The following is a 16,799-nucleotide window of genomic DNA, read 5'->3' on the forward strand; positions in this document are numbered from 1 at the left end:
AGGGCCTCCCCAGGACCCCAGAGCGCAATCTGGCTCCGCTCCGATAGCCAGAGGCATTCTAAGTGTAACTCTCCCGACTCTTAGCCTCTATGCTGGCTGTTCCACTCCACCCAAGAAGCCTAGGGTGAGTTCTGTGCTGTGCTATGCTGTGCCATGGTGTGGCGATGAGTGTGCATGCATACGTGGATGTTTATAGTCCAGGGTCATGAACTGGTGAATACCGGAGTGTGGTGTGTGTGCATGAGTGGCCCATGGGTGTTCAGAGGCCTGTGTGCAGTGTGAGCAGTTGGGAGATGGGGATGAAGTATGGGCTAGGTATGCATGTGTATGCCAGTGTATACTCAGTGTGAGCAAGTGGTGGCTTATGAACGAAGGACTCAGGACTTATGTGAGCATCTATATGTGGGCGAGAATGCTCTCTCTGGCTGGAGCCCAAGACAGGCTGAGGTTCACAGTAAGGAAACAGTAGGCATACCTACAACCAAAGCTTTTCTGTCATTCTGAGTGCAGGTATTGTGTTTTTGTTTGAGACAGGGTCTCACTATATAACCTTGGCTGGTCTGGAGCTTTCTATATGAACCAGGCTGGCCTCACACTCATAGAGATCCTCCTGCCTCAGCCTCCCAAATGCTGGGATTAAAGGTGTGCAAAATCACACCTACCTGGTATTGTTTTGGAGGAGGTTAACTCTAGGAGAGAGTGGACATGGACACACATGCACACACGCACACAAGCTTGGAGGGGTGTTGTGTCCCAGGGACAAGGACAACTCATCCTCTTGGCCTAGGGGAGCGTCTTGAGGCCAGAGCCCCCAGCTCAGGGCCTCATGTCTCCTGCAGTATGAGGCCGTCATGGACCGTGTCCAGAAGAGCAAGCTGTCACTCTACAAGAAGACCATGGAGGTAAATAGGAGGGCTCTGGAACAGGCTTCCTCAGACCTTGGTCCATTATGTGTATCAGCCTGCTGGAGGCTGTGCTGGATGTCCAAGCCCTTCAGGGTCTTGAAAAAAGGACAGAAGGACAGTCCTATACACAGTAGTCCATGAGTGTGACCCACACTGTCAGCTGGGGAGCCCAGAAGTGGCAGGGAGCAGGGACATCTGAAAGGACAGAGGTGTCAGGGCTTGGAAGATGGTACCCAAGTCTTCATGGGAAGGATGCCTTTTCCACCAAAGTCCCCCACAGGGAGGGAGTCTGGGCATAGGGAGCCTTACCCTGGGGCCCAAAGTAGGGCATGAGGCCCCCAGCACACCTCTCTGCACCTTCAGTCCAAGAAGGCCTATGACCAGAAGTGCCGGGATGCAGATGATGCTGAACAGGCCTTTGAGCGCGTGAGTGCCAACGGCCACCAGAAGCAAGTAGAAAAGGTATGTAGGGTACCAGGGTGGGCGTGGAGGTGATGAATGTCGGGTCACCCAGAGCAGGGTGGAGTTTGTAGGCAGGGAAGGGCTGTCATCCCTGGGTTGAATCTGCACCTAGGGCATGCTAGCTGCTCATCCTTTTCCAATTCTGGGTCCACACTGTATGATGGGTGTCCTCCAGAACCATTCTTATGCACAGGTCCTCTGCAGCACAGGCAACCTCCAGACAGGGTAGGGGTGACTCAACTATCAGGGCCCTTAACAGCTGTTGCACAGCCCAGAAAGCTGAGCCCCAGAGAGAGCATGGGTTGTGGATGAGTTGAATCGAGGTTGACCAGCGCCCAGGTTCTGAGCAGCAATGCAGCGAAGCCCACACGGGTCTCAGCATCTGCATGTCTCATGTTTCCCGGTGGCTGCGGTTTCTGCTTTTACTTCCCTTTCATGGGACCAACCTGGTCCACTGTATAGCAAGGCTGCTGGTGAATGGTAGAACTCACCCACCCTTGGATATCCCTGGAGTGGCTGGGGGAGGGGGTGCCAGTCACTTCTGCATAGCTTCAGGACCAGGATTCCAGGGCTGGGACTCAGTGTCACTCTCCTGTTTCCTCAGAGCCAGAATAAAGCCAAGCAGTGCAAGGAGTCCGCCACAGAGGCAGGTATGATGCCCTGGCCCCTCCTCTTCCCTCAGCTGGTGCTCCCCATCTGCGAGACGTGTCCCCTGTGTGCCACTCAGAGTACAGACTCTCCCTAGTCTCGCTGCATGCTTCTCCCTCAGCTATCCCATGCAGGCATGATGACTTTCTCTTAACATGGAGAAACGGAGGCACAGAGATGTCACACAGCCACTAAGAAGTGTTAGCAATTGAATCTAAGCCATGGTTTCAGAGCCTGAGATCTCAGGGTGCTATCCCATCATCTCACACACAGTGATAAATGCTCCCATTCAGCCTTCCTGGGACCTGGCTCCCATCCTCTACCTGAGGGCAGCATCTGCTTCCCATCCTCCCACCCCAGGGCTGGAGTCTTCCTTCTGTGCCACCTCTCCAACACCCGCTGCTCCCTCAGCAGGCACCAGATGACCATACCACGACTCTAGCTTGAGGGCTTGTAATACATTTGCAGAGGCACTCTCCTTGAGCCTCAGTTTACTGTCTGTGAAGTGAGCGGATGGGACACAGGAAATGGAGCAGAACTTTTGCGTGCAGAGTTCTACGCCAGCCTTTGGCACTCAGAGCACAGTGGGGAAGCAGAGAGTCACCCTTGGAAGGACAGAGGGCAGCTGTGTGTGCTGACTAGCAGCTAGCCAGGCCCCTTGGGGAGGGGGCTCCCAGAACTTGGGGGAGGTCGTGCTGGGTGGGTCTCTGCAGGAGTGAAGGAACTTTCAGGAGGGGTCCAGGCTATCAGGCCCGCCTAAGGGTCCTCTCTGTTTGTAGAGCGAGTGTACAGGCAAAATATTGAACAGCTGGAAAGAGCGAGGACTGAATGGGAGCAGGAACACCGGACTACCTGTGAGGCAAGTGGCCCAGGCAAGCTGCCTGCTTCTCCATGTACACCCCCACCCTATCCGTGGGAAACTGGGGCTGGGGGATGATACTCCTTCCTTCCACTTCTAAGTCATCTGTTTGGCTGGTGCCCAGAGTCTGTCCCCAGTACTCACTATCTGGCCCTACACCCTGGATCCCTTTGCTTAGGGATATATTCTTCATAAAGCCCAAACTGAGCTCAAAGCCCACCCTGCATACTACTGATGGACAGAACCAGGACAGAGTCCTGTGCCTCTCACTAGGCTCCCCCAGCCTCCCTCCTAGGACAGGGAACTTGATGGAGATAGAGCAAACAGGCATTCCAACAGCCCAACCTCCCTCCAGCTGCCCTAGCTAGAAGCAGGGGTGGGGACCTACAAGGCTGTCTTGGTTAGACTTGTCTGTAGCAGCGTGGTCTGTGCTGGTCACCTAGCTGAGCTGTGGTGGGGCTGCCTGACCTGGCCCCACAACCCTCTTTCCTCCCCCACAGGCCTTCCAGCTGCAGGAGTTTGACCGACTGACCATCCTCCGCAATGCCTTATGGGTGCACTGCAACCAGCTCTCCATGCAGTGTGTCAAGGATGATGAGGTGTGTGCTGGGAGGAGGGGGAGCCTGGTGGGCTCAGGATGATGAGGTATGTGCTGGGAGGAGGGGGAGCCTGGTGGGCTCAGGATGACGAGGTGTGTGCTGGGGGTGGGGGAGCCTGGTGAGCTCAGGTCTTCAGGGGCCACCAGCATCTTCCCAGACCTCTGCGGCTCACATGGGAGTTGGACAAGGTCTCTGGCCCAGTCTCCAAGCCTCGGGAACTTTGTGTTCCTGTGGTTCCCTGCATCTGCCTTCTCCTCCCTGCTTCTATACTCGGGGCACCTGACCCTTAAGGTGTCCATCCACTCCGACACAGTAGAGACTTGCTGAGGCCTGGAGAGGCTCTGCTCCAGGCTCACGCTGGTGGGAACCTGGTCTAGGGTCTATTACACTCCTTCCCATCTCTCTCTCTCTCAGGGTCTCTGTCACCTTACAGAGCCCAGTACTCTGGGCTGGCTGGGGTACATTCTCCTTCAGGTTGGGGGCTACCACCTACACCAGGGACCCGGGCAGCTCAGACCCCTCCTGCCCATGGGCAGCTGATCCTTGATGGCGTCCACATCTAGGTGTGGGCTCTAGATACCCTCAGGCTCAGAGCCCAGCTTCTGAGTGACCTTGCCATACCACTTCCCTTTTTTTTAATTCCCTCATCTTAAAACAAGTTAAACCGTGGGCCTTAGAGCGGGTCTCGGAGGACAGGAGTGAGCTGGGCCTCTGGTCAGGAAACTTCTGAATATCAGCCAAGTCTCTAGTTCCTTTGGCAGGTCTGACATCCCAAGGTTCCTCTGGTCAGCACTGAGTTTGAAGATTCAGACTCAGAGGCAGGACAACGGCAAGGCTAGGTTATCAAGATGACTATCGCAAGGGCAGATACTGGGGTGAAGTGTGGGCACAGCCTTTGTTCACTTCCCTCCCCCCAGCTCTATGAGGAAGTGCGGCTGACACTGGAAGGCTGCGATGTGGACAGTGACATCAACGGCTTCATCCAGGCCAAGAGCACTGGCAGAGAGCCCCCAGGTAAGCCCAGCCTGAGGGTGGCTCAGCTTCTGCAGCCAGGCCTGGCTGGCTCTAGACTGGGCCCAGACTTTTTAGAGCCTTGGATGTCAAGCCCAGGCTGGGGTGGCTCCCACTTCCCTACTGGATGGAGGTAGGCCCCACATAGGCTGGGGGACAGTATATTCTGGGGCCAGGCTCTCCGCTTGTTTCCCCTGAGGTTTAAAAGGAACAGAGCGGAGTGCACAAGGGTTCTCTGGATGGGGAGCAAGAGAGGGGGATGGGAAATTTTAAGTAGGCCACATTAGAGTGGTCGACACAAATCCCCTGGCCTGTCCAGTTAAAGAAAGTCGTGAATCTAGAATATCCATTCTGGGTCGGAGAGATGGCTCAGGGGTTAAGAACATTTGCTGCTTTGCTCCTCTTCCAGAGGTCCACTCAGTTCCCAGCACCCACATCAGGCAGCTCACAACTGTCTGCAACTCCAGCTCCAGGGAATCCATATGTCTGGCTTCCATGTGGACAAATACACATCTACACATAATTAAAATGAACAATAAAAGTCTTAAAAAAAAAAGCCCGGCATGATAGTATTTGCCTTTAATCCCAGCACTTGGGAGGCAGAGCCAGGTGGGTCTCTGAATTTGAGGTCAACCTGTTTTCATAGAGTCCCAGGACAGCCAGGGTTACATAAAGAGAGACCCTGTCTCAATAAAACAAAACAAAAAATTCTGGTTCAGGGCCATAACGGGAAAGTCCAGCCTGCCGCGCTGCTCCAGGCCTTATACATTTGCTCTCTCTAGCTCCGGTGCCTTATCAGAACTACTATGACCGGGAAGTCACCCCGCTAATCGGCAGCCCTAGTGTCCAGCCATCCTGCGGTATGATAAAGAGGTGAGACCCTGACGGGCTGAGAGGTCAGAGCCCAGACGCTGGGGCCAGCCGCACCTGCCCTTGGATCTTCCACACCTCCTGACTGAGCAGCTCCCGGAGGTCTGGTGCCCTGTCCAGGTGCTGGGCATTCCCTGGAGACCATCTATGATCAAACTGTCCTTGGAGCTAGCTGTCCCAGAGGATCCGAGTATTAACTACTCACATTGTGATCGCTCACCTGGTGACTATGCTGGGACCTGGGTCAGCGCTTCGCTGGGCTCCTGTCCCTTGGCCCTCCCATGAGGTAGCATAGCATGAGGTACCATGACGTACCATGAGGTAGTGTCCTAACGATCAGGCAGCTGTGGTAGCACCTCCAGGTGGTTTAAAAATGGCCCAAAGCCCTAGACATTGGGAGAATTCACAGGTTTTTACAGGGCCACCTCCTTGGCCTGGCTGTCGTCAGGTGCCAAGGACCTAATTCTGGGCCCTGTGGGTGACCCGGTCTAGTCGCCATGGGACCAAGGAAAGAAAGACTTACTTGTCCCAACCTGGCTGGGCCTAGTAAGATGTGTGGGAGCAGAGCTTTAAAGGCAGCTTCTTCCTCTACATGGAGCGTGGGGTCCTAGTGGGGCTGCAGGTGCTGAGATGACCGGAAGGGTCCGGGAGGAGGGTGCTGAGAATGGACTGCCAGAAATGGCCTGTGGGGAGGCCTGCTGCCATGGAGATGTGGGTGACCACAGGCTGGCAGAGGTCCTGGGATGCTGAGATTTCCCATTAGTCCCGTTGTTTCCCATGAGGCAACACAAGGCCATTCCCTCTTTCACCCTTCCTCCAGGTTCTCTGGGCTACTGCATGGAAGTCCTAAGACTACATCTTCTCAGCCTCCTGCTGGTAAATGAGGGGGAGGGGACAGTGGGACAGGGAACATACACGGCACAGATGGTGCACTAATGCCCCAAAGGGAAAAGGTATACTATCCAAGAGTGGGGGTGAAGATGGGACAAAGCCTCACCCCGGCAGTCTCCAGGGACCACTGTCCTCAGAGGGGGCTAATTCAAGCCTCTTCCTACTCTCAGCTTCCACAGAGACTCTGACCTCCACTCCTGAGCGGAACGAGTTGGTCTATGCAGCCATCGATGTGCAGGCAACGCAGGGGAACCTTGACGCGTCAGCTCAGGACTACCGGGCACTCTACGACTACACGGCACAGGTGAGGCCTGCGTCCCCAGCGTCCTCCAGCTCGAGGGCACCGTGCCTGGCAACATGCCTGGGGTGTGAGCACTTAGACCAGCACCAGAAATCAGAAGGGTTCAGTGACCGTCTGCTGGGCTGACAGCTGCTCAAACCGCAAGGCTGACAGCTCAGCGCTATCGTAGAATGATAACGGGTTGAGGGTCAGGCCTTTTTCCTAACTGTGGACCCAGGGAACCACAATGGCCAAAACGAGGCCTTGAGCTACCCTGGAACTGATTTTCTGACATCCTTGAAGAAAGGTGGTCAGGGCAGCCAAGAAGAGCGGTGCTGAGATGGGTCCCAGTGTGAGCCCTGGGATGAAGTGAGGGGTGTAAACCTGGAAGGCAGGCCCTGAACTTCAGCTAATAAACCCACGCATGTAGGCAGACTGGGTGTGGGCAGCACTGATGGAGGTCACACTCAGGGATACAGGCCTATAGAGTAATGGGGTACTCAGGTGACAGGAGAGCTTGCCCTTGGGGCATAATAGATGCCCTTGAGATGCTGCAGTGGTTGGAGCAGCCCGGGCTAGGAGGTCTCCATGACAACTGGCGCAAGTTAGGAGGCCAAGTCTCTTGGAGAACCCTACAGTCTGTCTATCGCCAAAGGAACTACCCTGGAGGCCTGAGCATGACTCAGCAGACTTCACCCTAGGACACGAACGTGCATGGACCGCCAAGGCAGGGGTGCCAGACCAGGGCCCACACAGGAGGCCCTCCCATCTCACGCTCTTGCCGTTTCTTTTCCAGAATCCCGATGAGCTGGACATTTCTGCGGGAGACATTCTGGTGGTCATCTTGGAAGGAGAGGATGGCTGGTGGACTGTGGAGCGGAATGGACAGCGAGGCTTTGTCCCTGGGTCCTACCTGGAGAAGCTCTGAGGACAAAGACAGACTAGTGCCCACACACCTCTGCCCTACGGGGAGGTCAGGACTGTTCTCACCACTGCCCAGGCCTCGTGGGGCAGAACCAAACTTGGCTGCCCTGGGGATGGGTGCTGGCTACACCCAGTGCGTTTCTCTCAGAAGGAATAAAGGGGCGCATTCTTCTTTTGCTGGGGTCCTTTTCTTATACCTGTGTGTCCAGGGGCTCAATTTAGAAGCCAGAGTATGGGGAGTCTGGAGAAGAGAGCTCCGCCACTTACAGACAAGCCCTCAGCAGGCAGTCTCCAGAGAGGGGCAGAGAGGAGGCCTGGCGCCAGGTGTCTGAAGCTCCCAGGCTGACAGCCAGGAAGATGCAGGTGGGTGAGGCTGGAGAGTGGCTCAGGAGGGCTGCAGAATGAGATCAGGCATCTTGTAGCAGGGAAGTGGGACACAGCAGAGAGGCAGCAGCAGAGGCGGCAGCAGCAGCAGCAGCTAGGATAGGCAAGGATGAACACAGGACATTGGCATACTGAGGGGACACAGGGGATGAGGACACTGCTGGGGACGAGAAGTGACTGTTGTGTCTGGAGGCAGCTCGCTGGGGAAGACACCCAGGTTCATGCCATAGAGCCCGCAGCAGCCCCCTCACCATCTGCTAGAGGAAACTACCGCCCTCGATGCCCTTCCCTGACACGCCCTCTCACCTCTCTGAGCTGAGCCGGCATCACAGAAGCCAGTTCGGGTCTGTGGCTTTCTCATCGACACTGCCTGCCTATCCGTGTGTCTGGGTGAATGTCCGATGGTCTATGGAGAAGGAGGAGGGGGTTGTTGAAAGGGGCTCCTCTGTGTTTACCACGGTGTCTGCCTCGGTTCTCTGGTCTTCCTCATGGAGCATGCCTGCTGACGAGGCTGGCCTTTTTGGGTTGTGGTCTCTCATTCATCTCAGGGTGCAAAGACCACAAGAAGCTCTCTGGAGCCAGCGCTCTGAGCTGAGGACAGTTGAGGTGTTTGTCCTCACTGCTTCTTGGCAGTGTGTGGCAGACACACCGGGAAAGGGCTCTGAGCCATGGAAAGAACCAGATGACGCTGACATCCTTCTGGAAATGTTTTTCTCTTCACGAACACCTCTGAGGTGACCAGATACCACACCCACCTGTGACACATCAGATATGCGCACAGGGATGTTTGGAGAGTGACTCAGTCCAGGGCTCGGTCTCCTCCCATGAAGGATAGCAAAGCTGCCAAATGAAGGCTTGGCTGCGACAAACCTGCTTGGGCCAGAAAACCAGGAAGGTGCCCTGCTCGCCCTTGTCCTACCCTGCCAGGCCCAACCAGACTCTCACACCTCACACAACCCAGATAGTCACAGGGTTGGTGCTCGCCAAGATGCCCTGGCAGAGCTCACTCTTCCAGAGGGACACACAGCTGCTCAGTCAGGAGGCAGGCGGTCTGGCAAGTGGCCTAGAGAACTCTGGCGGACAGAAATGGATGGGGATAGTAGTTCATGGGGTGTGCGAGAGGGTGGGAAGAGTGGAGAGAGATGTGAACTCTGACCTAAGCCTTTTAGGTGGGAGGTCTTCTCTAGGTGTAGCAGGGGGTGGGGGTGGGGGGACTTGGGACAGGCAGAGCAAACAAGCAGACTGACTTCTGGGGTAACTATATCACAGCTTTCTTTATTCCTTGAAAATACCTGTCATCTTGATTGATCATCCCATTCTGCTGCAAAGATTTTTTTTTAAAAAACCTTTGGCCTAGATATTTATCATCATCTCTGACAGGTACTGCAGTGTCGGTGGACCCACAGGGTGATGGGTAAGCAACCTGCTTGCCAGAGAAAACAGAAAGCAATGGTTGGTTCTCAATTTGTATCGGGGGGAAATAGGCTCACAGATGAATTCTAGTCAGCTTCACGGCATTCCACAGCTCCCCACTGTCCCGTGGGACAGGTCATAGTGTCAGTGGCTGGGAACCAACCACACAGGGAGGCAGTGCCAGATGAAGAAGGAGCTGGTGTGACCTTACGGGAACAACTGCAGTCTCTCCCTGTCAGAGGGCAGCTCAAAGACAGCAGAGGGGTCTGAAGCAGCTTCCTTGGGTAGTCTCCGGCCAGCAGGGCAGTTGCAGCAGGCCTCAGACAAGGCTCTATCTCAAACAGTAACCAGTCAAACGCTAATTAAAAGCAAGGGGTTGGCACTTTTAGTAGCCAGGCCTGCAGCCTCTGGGTCCTGGCTGTTGGCAGCTCATTCCACATGCTCTTTGGGACAACCATGGTTGCCACTGAGTCCTTCCCAGTAGGGACCACAAACAACTCACCATTTGACCAGACAACTTCAGCACCACTGGTGCCCAGCACCTAACTCCCACCACTTTCCCTTAGCTGCTCCTGGCCCAAGCCAGCTCAGCATGATCTACGCCGTGGTCTAGCTACTTCCCATCGTGGCTCCTAAAAGATCACACAAACATACAGGAGACTCTCTGCCCTCAGCAGCCTCAGGCTGTTGGGCTCTTGGGGATCATTTTCCAGTTGTGCTGAGCAGAGCCCACTGCAGGGCCAAGGGAGGAGAAAGCCCAGTGCATCTCCACTGCACTCACCGTGTACACGCTGGGCCAGCGATGCTGCTCAGTCCAGGCCGTTCAGGAAGCCACTGTGCCCCATATGCGCAGTGTAGCCTGCACTCCCAAGTCTCTAGTGATTCCGATGTGCAGTGGGCATTGGAAAACTCCTGGTCAGTGAGCCCTTCGGCCATACTGAATGGGAAATGATCTTCACCAACCCCACATCAGACAGAGGGCTGAACTCCAAAATATATAAAGAACTCAAGAAATTAGACATCAAAATTCCAAATAAACCAATTAAAAAATGGGGTACAGAACTAAACAGATAATTCTCAACAGAAGAATCTCAAATGGTTGAAAGACACTTAAGGAAATGTTCAAACTCCTTAGTCATCAGGGAAATGCAAATCAAAACGAATCTGAGATACCATCTTATACTAGTCAGAATGGCTAAGATCAAAGACACCAAGGATAGCTTATGCTGGAGAGGTTGTGGAGTAAGGGGAACACTCATCCATTGCTGTGGGAATGCAAACTTGTACAACCACTTTGGAAATCAGTATGGTGGATTCTCAGAAATCAACCTACCTCAGGACCTAGTGGACCTAGCAATACCACTCTTGGGCATATACCCAAAAGATGCTCAATCATACTACAACAACATTTGTTCAACTATGTTCATAGCAGCATTATTGGTAACAGCCAGAACCTGGAAACTACCTAGATGTCCCTTGTTGTGGGAGCTGCGGGCCTCTTCCCACTGCCCTGCTCCTGGCCGCCTGGTTAGCTTATGCCCCAAAATAACAACACACAAACTGTATTCTTTGAAACACTGCTTGGCCCATTAGTTCTAGCCTCTTCTTGGCTAACTCTCGCACCTGGACTAGCCCATTTCTAATAATGTGTGTAGCACCCCAAGGTGCACTTACCGGGAAGATTCTAGCCTATGTCCATCCTGGGTCGGAGCTTCATCGCGTCTGCCCCAGAGAGGAGAGGAAATGGTGTCTGCCCGGGAGAGGGGAGCATAGCGTCTGAGCTCACTTCCTCTTCCTCCCAGCATTCTGTTCTGTTTACTCCGCCTATCTAAATTTTAAGCTACCAGGGCCAAGGCAGTTTCTTTATTTAACCAATGACCTTCCTCCATCAGTTCCTCAACCAAAGAATGGATAAAGAAAATGTTGGCACATTTACACATCAGAGTACTACTCAGCAGTAAAAAATGACATCTTGAAATTCGCATGCAAATGGATAGAAATAGAAAAACCACCCTGAGTGAGGAAACCCAGACCCAGAGAGATGAACATTGTATGTATTCATAAGTGGATACTAGCTGGAAAGCAAAGGATATTGAGCCTATAGTTCACCATCCTTGAGAAGCTAAGTAACAAGGTGAACCCTAAGAAAAACAAACATAGATCTACCTGGAAAGGGGAAACAGACAAGATCACCTGACAAAATCGGGAGAATGGAGGTAGGGAGAGTAGGGAGGGCAGAAGGGGAAGACAAGGGGAGAAGGAAAGCGGGGAGGAGAACTTGAGGGAACAGGGTAGTTGAGATGGATTGCTTCAAAAGGACAGAGATGAGAGCAAGGAAAAAGATATTTTGATTGAAGGAGCCTTATCGGGCTATAGCAAAAAACCTGGCTCTAGAGAAATTCCAAGGAATGCACAAGGATGACCCCAGCTAAGACCCTAAGCAATAGAGGGTACCCAAACTGGTCTTGCCTGATGAATATCTTAAGTACCACCATAGAACCTTCATCCAGCAACTGATAGAAACAGAGGCAGAGACCTGAATTGGAGCACTGGACTGACTCCCCAAGTCCAGTTGAAGAGTGGGAGGGGTGAGAATAAGACCAAAGAGGTCAAGACTATGATGGGGACACCCACTGAAAGTTTACCTGAGCTAATGGGAGCTCACCAACTCTGGCTGGACAGGGAAGGAAACAGCATTGATCCAAACTAGTCCCTCTGAATGTGGGTGACAGTTGTATGGCTGGGGCAGACTGTGGGGCCACTGACAGTATCACCAGGATTTATCCCTACTGCTTGTACTGGCTTTTTAAAAACCTGTTCTCTCTGGATGGATACCTTGCTCAGCCTGGATATAGTAGGGAGGGCCTTGAACCTTCTCCAAAGCCATGTGCCTGCCTTACCCTCTCTGAGGGGGACAGGTACAGGAAATGGGAGGAGGGGATGAAGTGGGAACTTGGATTGATATGTAAAATGAAAAAAGATAAGATAGTTTGTTCTTTTTTTTTAAAAAAAAAAAAGTGAAAAAAAAAAGTAAAGAAAAATGTACACCATGGCACCACATGGACTTGCCTCCGAACCTGGGCACAGATCCTGAGGAGGCCTCTCCTGTGTTACCTGCATCACACTCTGTCCTTAACTGGATACACTCAGAGCAGGGGCTGTATGTGCCATCTTCCCCACAGCTGGCCCAGCCCTAATCCCCTCTAAAAGTGGGCACACTTGGGAGTTCCTTTGGAGCACCTTTAGGAGACCCCAAAGAAACTACAACAGAAAGCCACAGAGAACACATAATTGTTTTCAAGACTGGTAGGGATGCTGGATACAGGGTCAACACATCAAAACACCAGGTGCTCCTCCATGGCAACCACACACTGAGAGTATCAGCAAACTACGGAGGTCTCACAGAAAAGTTACCTAAATGCTGTTAAGATCTACAGAAAATAAACCTTGTGAAATAAGGTGAAGGACGATGCTGGAAATTCAGGAGAGGAATGTGCTTAACCACTTTTATTTAAAAGATCCTAGGACTAGCTAACAGTCAGACACATTTTTACCTCCCAGAGCAGAAGGTAAAGGCAGGCTGACACCTGACACCCCGAGGGGCACCAAGGGTGTGTGTGTGGGGGGGGGGGGATGCACATTTACACGCCTGGCCTGTGGCAACATAAACTGGTATAAAGCAATGGGAAACATCCATGAAAACTCAATGTGACCTTTCTGGCTACAGAATAAACTACTCCTTTACATGTGGAAAAAGACTGACATGAGGTGATGAAAACTGCTTTGAAACTAGGCTCATGGTGTCTGCACAGGACTGCTGTGGATTGTTCAAACTGGCTCATCTTATGCATTGCTTCAAAACGACATCAGCAGTCACAGGTTTCTGCCAACAACGGAGAACATGTACAAGGTTACAAAGGAGCTGAAAATTTCCTGTCACCTGGTGACGTCACAACAGTCCTACCGTGTGGCACAATATCCTACCACTGTTTATGGTGATGCGGTAATGCTGGTTTCTGCCATCAGTCCAGCAGAGCAGAGCTGTGCAGGGAACATATGCTCTATAGAGATAGAATTTATTACTTAGGATTTATTACTCTGTATGTTGTAATCTCTACTGTTTTGTGTGGTACTGGTGGCTACATTCAGGGCACTGCCCATGCTAGAAGAGTGCCCTGCCACTGAGATACAATCAAAGCACCTTGGGGGGGAGGGAGGTAGTGCACAGGACACACAAGGTTTTTTGTTTTGATTTTTAGAGATTTTATTTTTACTTGTGTGTGAGGGAGATAGCAATACACGTGAGTGCAGATGGGCCAGAGGGCCCTGGGTCCCAGAAGCTAACACTACAGGCAGCCATGAGCTGTCTGCTGTGGCTGCTGGGAACTGAGTCGTCTATAAGAACTGCTCAAACTCTTAGGCACAGTTCCCTAAACCTTCCTTTTACTTTCATTTTATAAAAAGATTTATTGTATATATAGGGCTTTGCCTGCATGTGTGCCTACAAGCCTGAAAAGGGCACCAGATCTCATTACAGATGGTTGTAAGCCACCATGTGGTCGATGTGGTTGTTGGGAATTGAACTCAGGACCTTTGGAAGAGCAGGCAGTGTTCTTAACTACTGAGCCATCTCTCCAGCCCTTTTACTTTTTGAGACAGGTCTCACTAAGCTGCAAAGGCTGGGCCTCTGACTCACTTTGTATTCTAGAAAGGCCCTGAGCTTGTAATCTTCCTGCCTCAGATTTCAAAGTAGCTGGGGTACAGTGCTGTATCACCAGGCCTGATCTTTATTACTTTGTATCATCCACATGCCTTCCATTTATTAAAACAAGTGCCCAGGATTGGTGGCATATACCTGTAATGCCAGCTCTCAGGAAACCAAGGAGAGAGGACCATGCATGTCTGAGGCTAGCCTGGGCTATGTAGTAAGTTTAGCCAAACCTGTCTCCTGTGTTGTGCTATACCAGCAGAAGCTTCACCTGTGGACTGACATGCCCAAGCACTCAAGACGTTTGCACAATGAAACTAACATGGCTCTCGGAAAAACATGTTTCTCAGAACATATTCCTGTCGAGAAGCAATGTGTGACTGAATGTAGGCGTGCTCACCACGGCAAAGCTGGAAGCAACCCGCTTGGTACAGTGGCCAACCATGCTCTAGGATATCCATGATGCCAACACAAAGGCCCGGCAAGTCTCCAGTCTGGCCTAAAAGCCTTCCATGTTCTGCGGTGAGAGATAGGAACACTCTGGAGAGCAAAATTTACGTAAGAGCAAAAACCAAAGCCGAAGCTTTGCTGCGGAGGGCATGCTGCTGCTGGGTCTGTCCTCAGGGAAGGCACAGACCTTTCGCTTGAGGCACCTTCTTTATATACATATTACATTTTTAAAGGTACCAATAAACTTCTGTTAATTATGTTATTATGTTAAGACAGAAGTTCTGATGACCCAGTAGCAGCAGCAGCAGGACCAGGGATCACCAATCCTGTGACCGCATCCCAAGTCACATCCAGGCTTATCAACCCAGATAAGCCAGGGACCTCATCTCAGGCATGACAGAAGTACTTCTGAATGTTGGGACAACCTGAAGAGGTTCCCACCAGCCAAATCCCTAGTCCCTTCAAAATGACAATGATAAAATATGAACTGCTGACAGGAATGGGAACTCGCCAGCACTGTAGGGATACATAAAATAATAAATAGCAGGAAAAGGAGGTAGGCTGCCGGGATCAGAGACCTAGATCGGAAAAAACATTCTTGGGCAAATACCTGCCAACTTGGAACCCTGCCGAAGCTGGAACTATCAGCAGCTAGCTATATCTCTAGAGACCGCCTTTTGGTTGAGAGGTACAAACAGTTGACCTGGTGCCCCAAGTTACTTATACCCTACCTCCTCTTGTCACACTGCCCTGGACTCTGCAGATGGCACTTTTTCAGTTGACACTGGCATCTCTGAAGGGGCTGCCAAGGCTGGAGGGAGGACTTGTCTTCTGGCATGGGTCCAGCAGCACCCTCCACAGGGGTGGCAGCCACGCCACAGAAACTTAGATACTCCCGGTATCTAAGTTCCTTGAAGGCCTTCTCCTCGCAGGGTCCTGAGGGTGGTAGCTATTTTTTTCTGGGCTGTTTCAGAGTCCTCTCTTCACTCCTTCCAGGAGGTAAACCACCTTTATACAAGTAAACGGTTTAAAATTTCCTGCTACACCATCTCCTTACCAAACCAGGGGCAGGTGGGCATTAAGCCCCACTCCCCTGTGATGCCCTGGGTGAGTTTGGCACCCGGGCAGTCTTCTATCTGGTATTCCAAAGCATCATCAGGTAATCAGATAGGCTCACAGTGCACGGTGTCATCTGAAGGGACTGTCGTCTTCTATGTCAATGTCACTCGAGACAAAACTATGGAATTACTCCAGATCAGAATGACAGCTGAACAGAACAGCTGATCCCAAGGGCTCTGGACTTGCAGAGGGGACCAACACTGCGGAGAACATCACGAGGTCAACTAGTATGAGTGGTAGATTATCTCATCAGCACTAAAGCGACCGAATTTGGCACCTGTATCGTGACTGTCAGAGCTATCTTGGGAAAACACCTGCTCACACTTGAGGGACAGGCCATGGCATCTGAGACAGGAACGACTCATTAAATAGTGCGGAGGTCGACAGGCATATCTGGGTGAAGGACAGAATTCTCACGTGCAACTTCTATTCTTGCAACTTTCTATGGCCTTTGGAACTATTTCCAAATAAAAATTTAAGGACAATAGGACGAAGCAGAGGTCCTCAGCCACAGCTAGCCCTGGAAGCGCCTGGCCCCTGCAGCTCTTGATTCCACCAGGTACTTCCCATTGTGCAGATAGGTGAGAGATACTGGCCCCCAGAAGAGCGCATCCTTTACAGCTCCTCTGCCTCTGAAGGGTAAGCACCGACCTCTGCGCTACACACAGGACCATGAAGACTGCAGGTGCAAAGAGCTGGCAAAAGTTTAATTTGTAGGGCACTGGCCAACAGAGAGTTCCCTCTGGTGATTCTCAGGCCAAGAGGAAAACATGTAAAGCTGGCAGGGGCAAGAATGAACCACCCAGTGATTCCCCAGCTCCTGACTCCCCCGTGCAAGGAAGACAGTGCTCTCACAGGCAAACAGTTAAGTGTGAGCATCAAAGGAGTGTGGAATTTGTTCAAAGAGTGGTTACCACCGGCACACTAGCGAAGCTGTTCCTACTCCAGAGCTGGCTGTACAGAAAGAGCAGCTGATGTTGCTGACTCCATATTGCTAGGCTGGGGTCCCAATCTGTGACAGGAGAACCGTAGAACAGTCATCAACAGCTACGGTGACCGTGCTGTGGAAGATGGCTGTAGTGAAGGCTCATACGCATTCTCAACCTGTGACAGGAGAACCATAGAACAGTTATGAACAGCTACGGTGACCGTGCCGTGGAAGACGGCTGTAGTGAAGGCTCACAAGCATCCTTGCCCACTACGAGCAGGTCGAGGAATGGGACAGAGGTCAGGAACAAAGCATCAATCCTGGTAGCTCTGAAATCGGGGAAGCCTG

General features: G+C 52.1%; 1 protein-coding gene across 1 annotated transcript in view; it reads left to right on the top strand.

Moving 5' to 3' along the window:
* Positions 1–7,608, top strand: part of Pstpip1 (proline-serine-threonine phosphatase interacting protein 1) — a 49,021-nt gene extending 41,413 nt beyond the window's left edge. The window contains exons 6-15 of the mRNA XM_041638574.1: positions 840–902; positions 1,269–1,367; positions 1,972–2,017; positions 2,795–2,874; positions 3,375–3,473; positions 4,391–4,487; positions 5,267–5,357; positions 6,175–6,230; positions 6,416–6,549; positions 7,322–7,608. Of these exons, the coding sequence (XP_041494508.1) occupies positions 840–902; positions 1,269–1,367; positions 1,972–2,017; positions 2,795–2,874; positions 3,375–3,473; positions 4,391–4,487; positions 5,267–5,357; positions 6,175–6,230; positions 6,416–6,549; positions 7,322–7,453 (897 nt within the window). The 3' untranslated portion in view covers positions 7,454–7,608. The remainder of the gene's footprint in view (positions 1–839; positions 903–1,268; positions 1,368–1,971; positions 2,018–2,794; positions 2,875–3,374; positions 3,474–4,390; positions 4,488–5,266; positions 5,358–6,174; positions 6,231–6,415; positions 6,550–7,321) is intronic.
* The last annotated feature ends 9,191 nt before the right edge of the window (positions 7,609–16,799 follow it).

The sequence above is a fragment of the Microtus oregoni genome, unplaced genomic scaffold (assembly GCF_018167655.1).
Source record: "Microtus oregoni isolate MIOR12 unplaced genomic scaffold, Mior012 000055F_ref0000237, whole genome shotgun sequence".
Lineage (NCBI taxonomy): Eukaryota > Metazoa > Chordata > Mammalia > Rodentia > Cricetidae > Microtus > Microtus oregoni.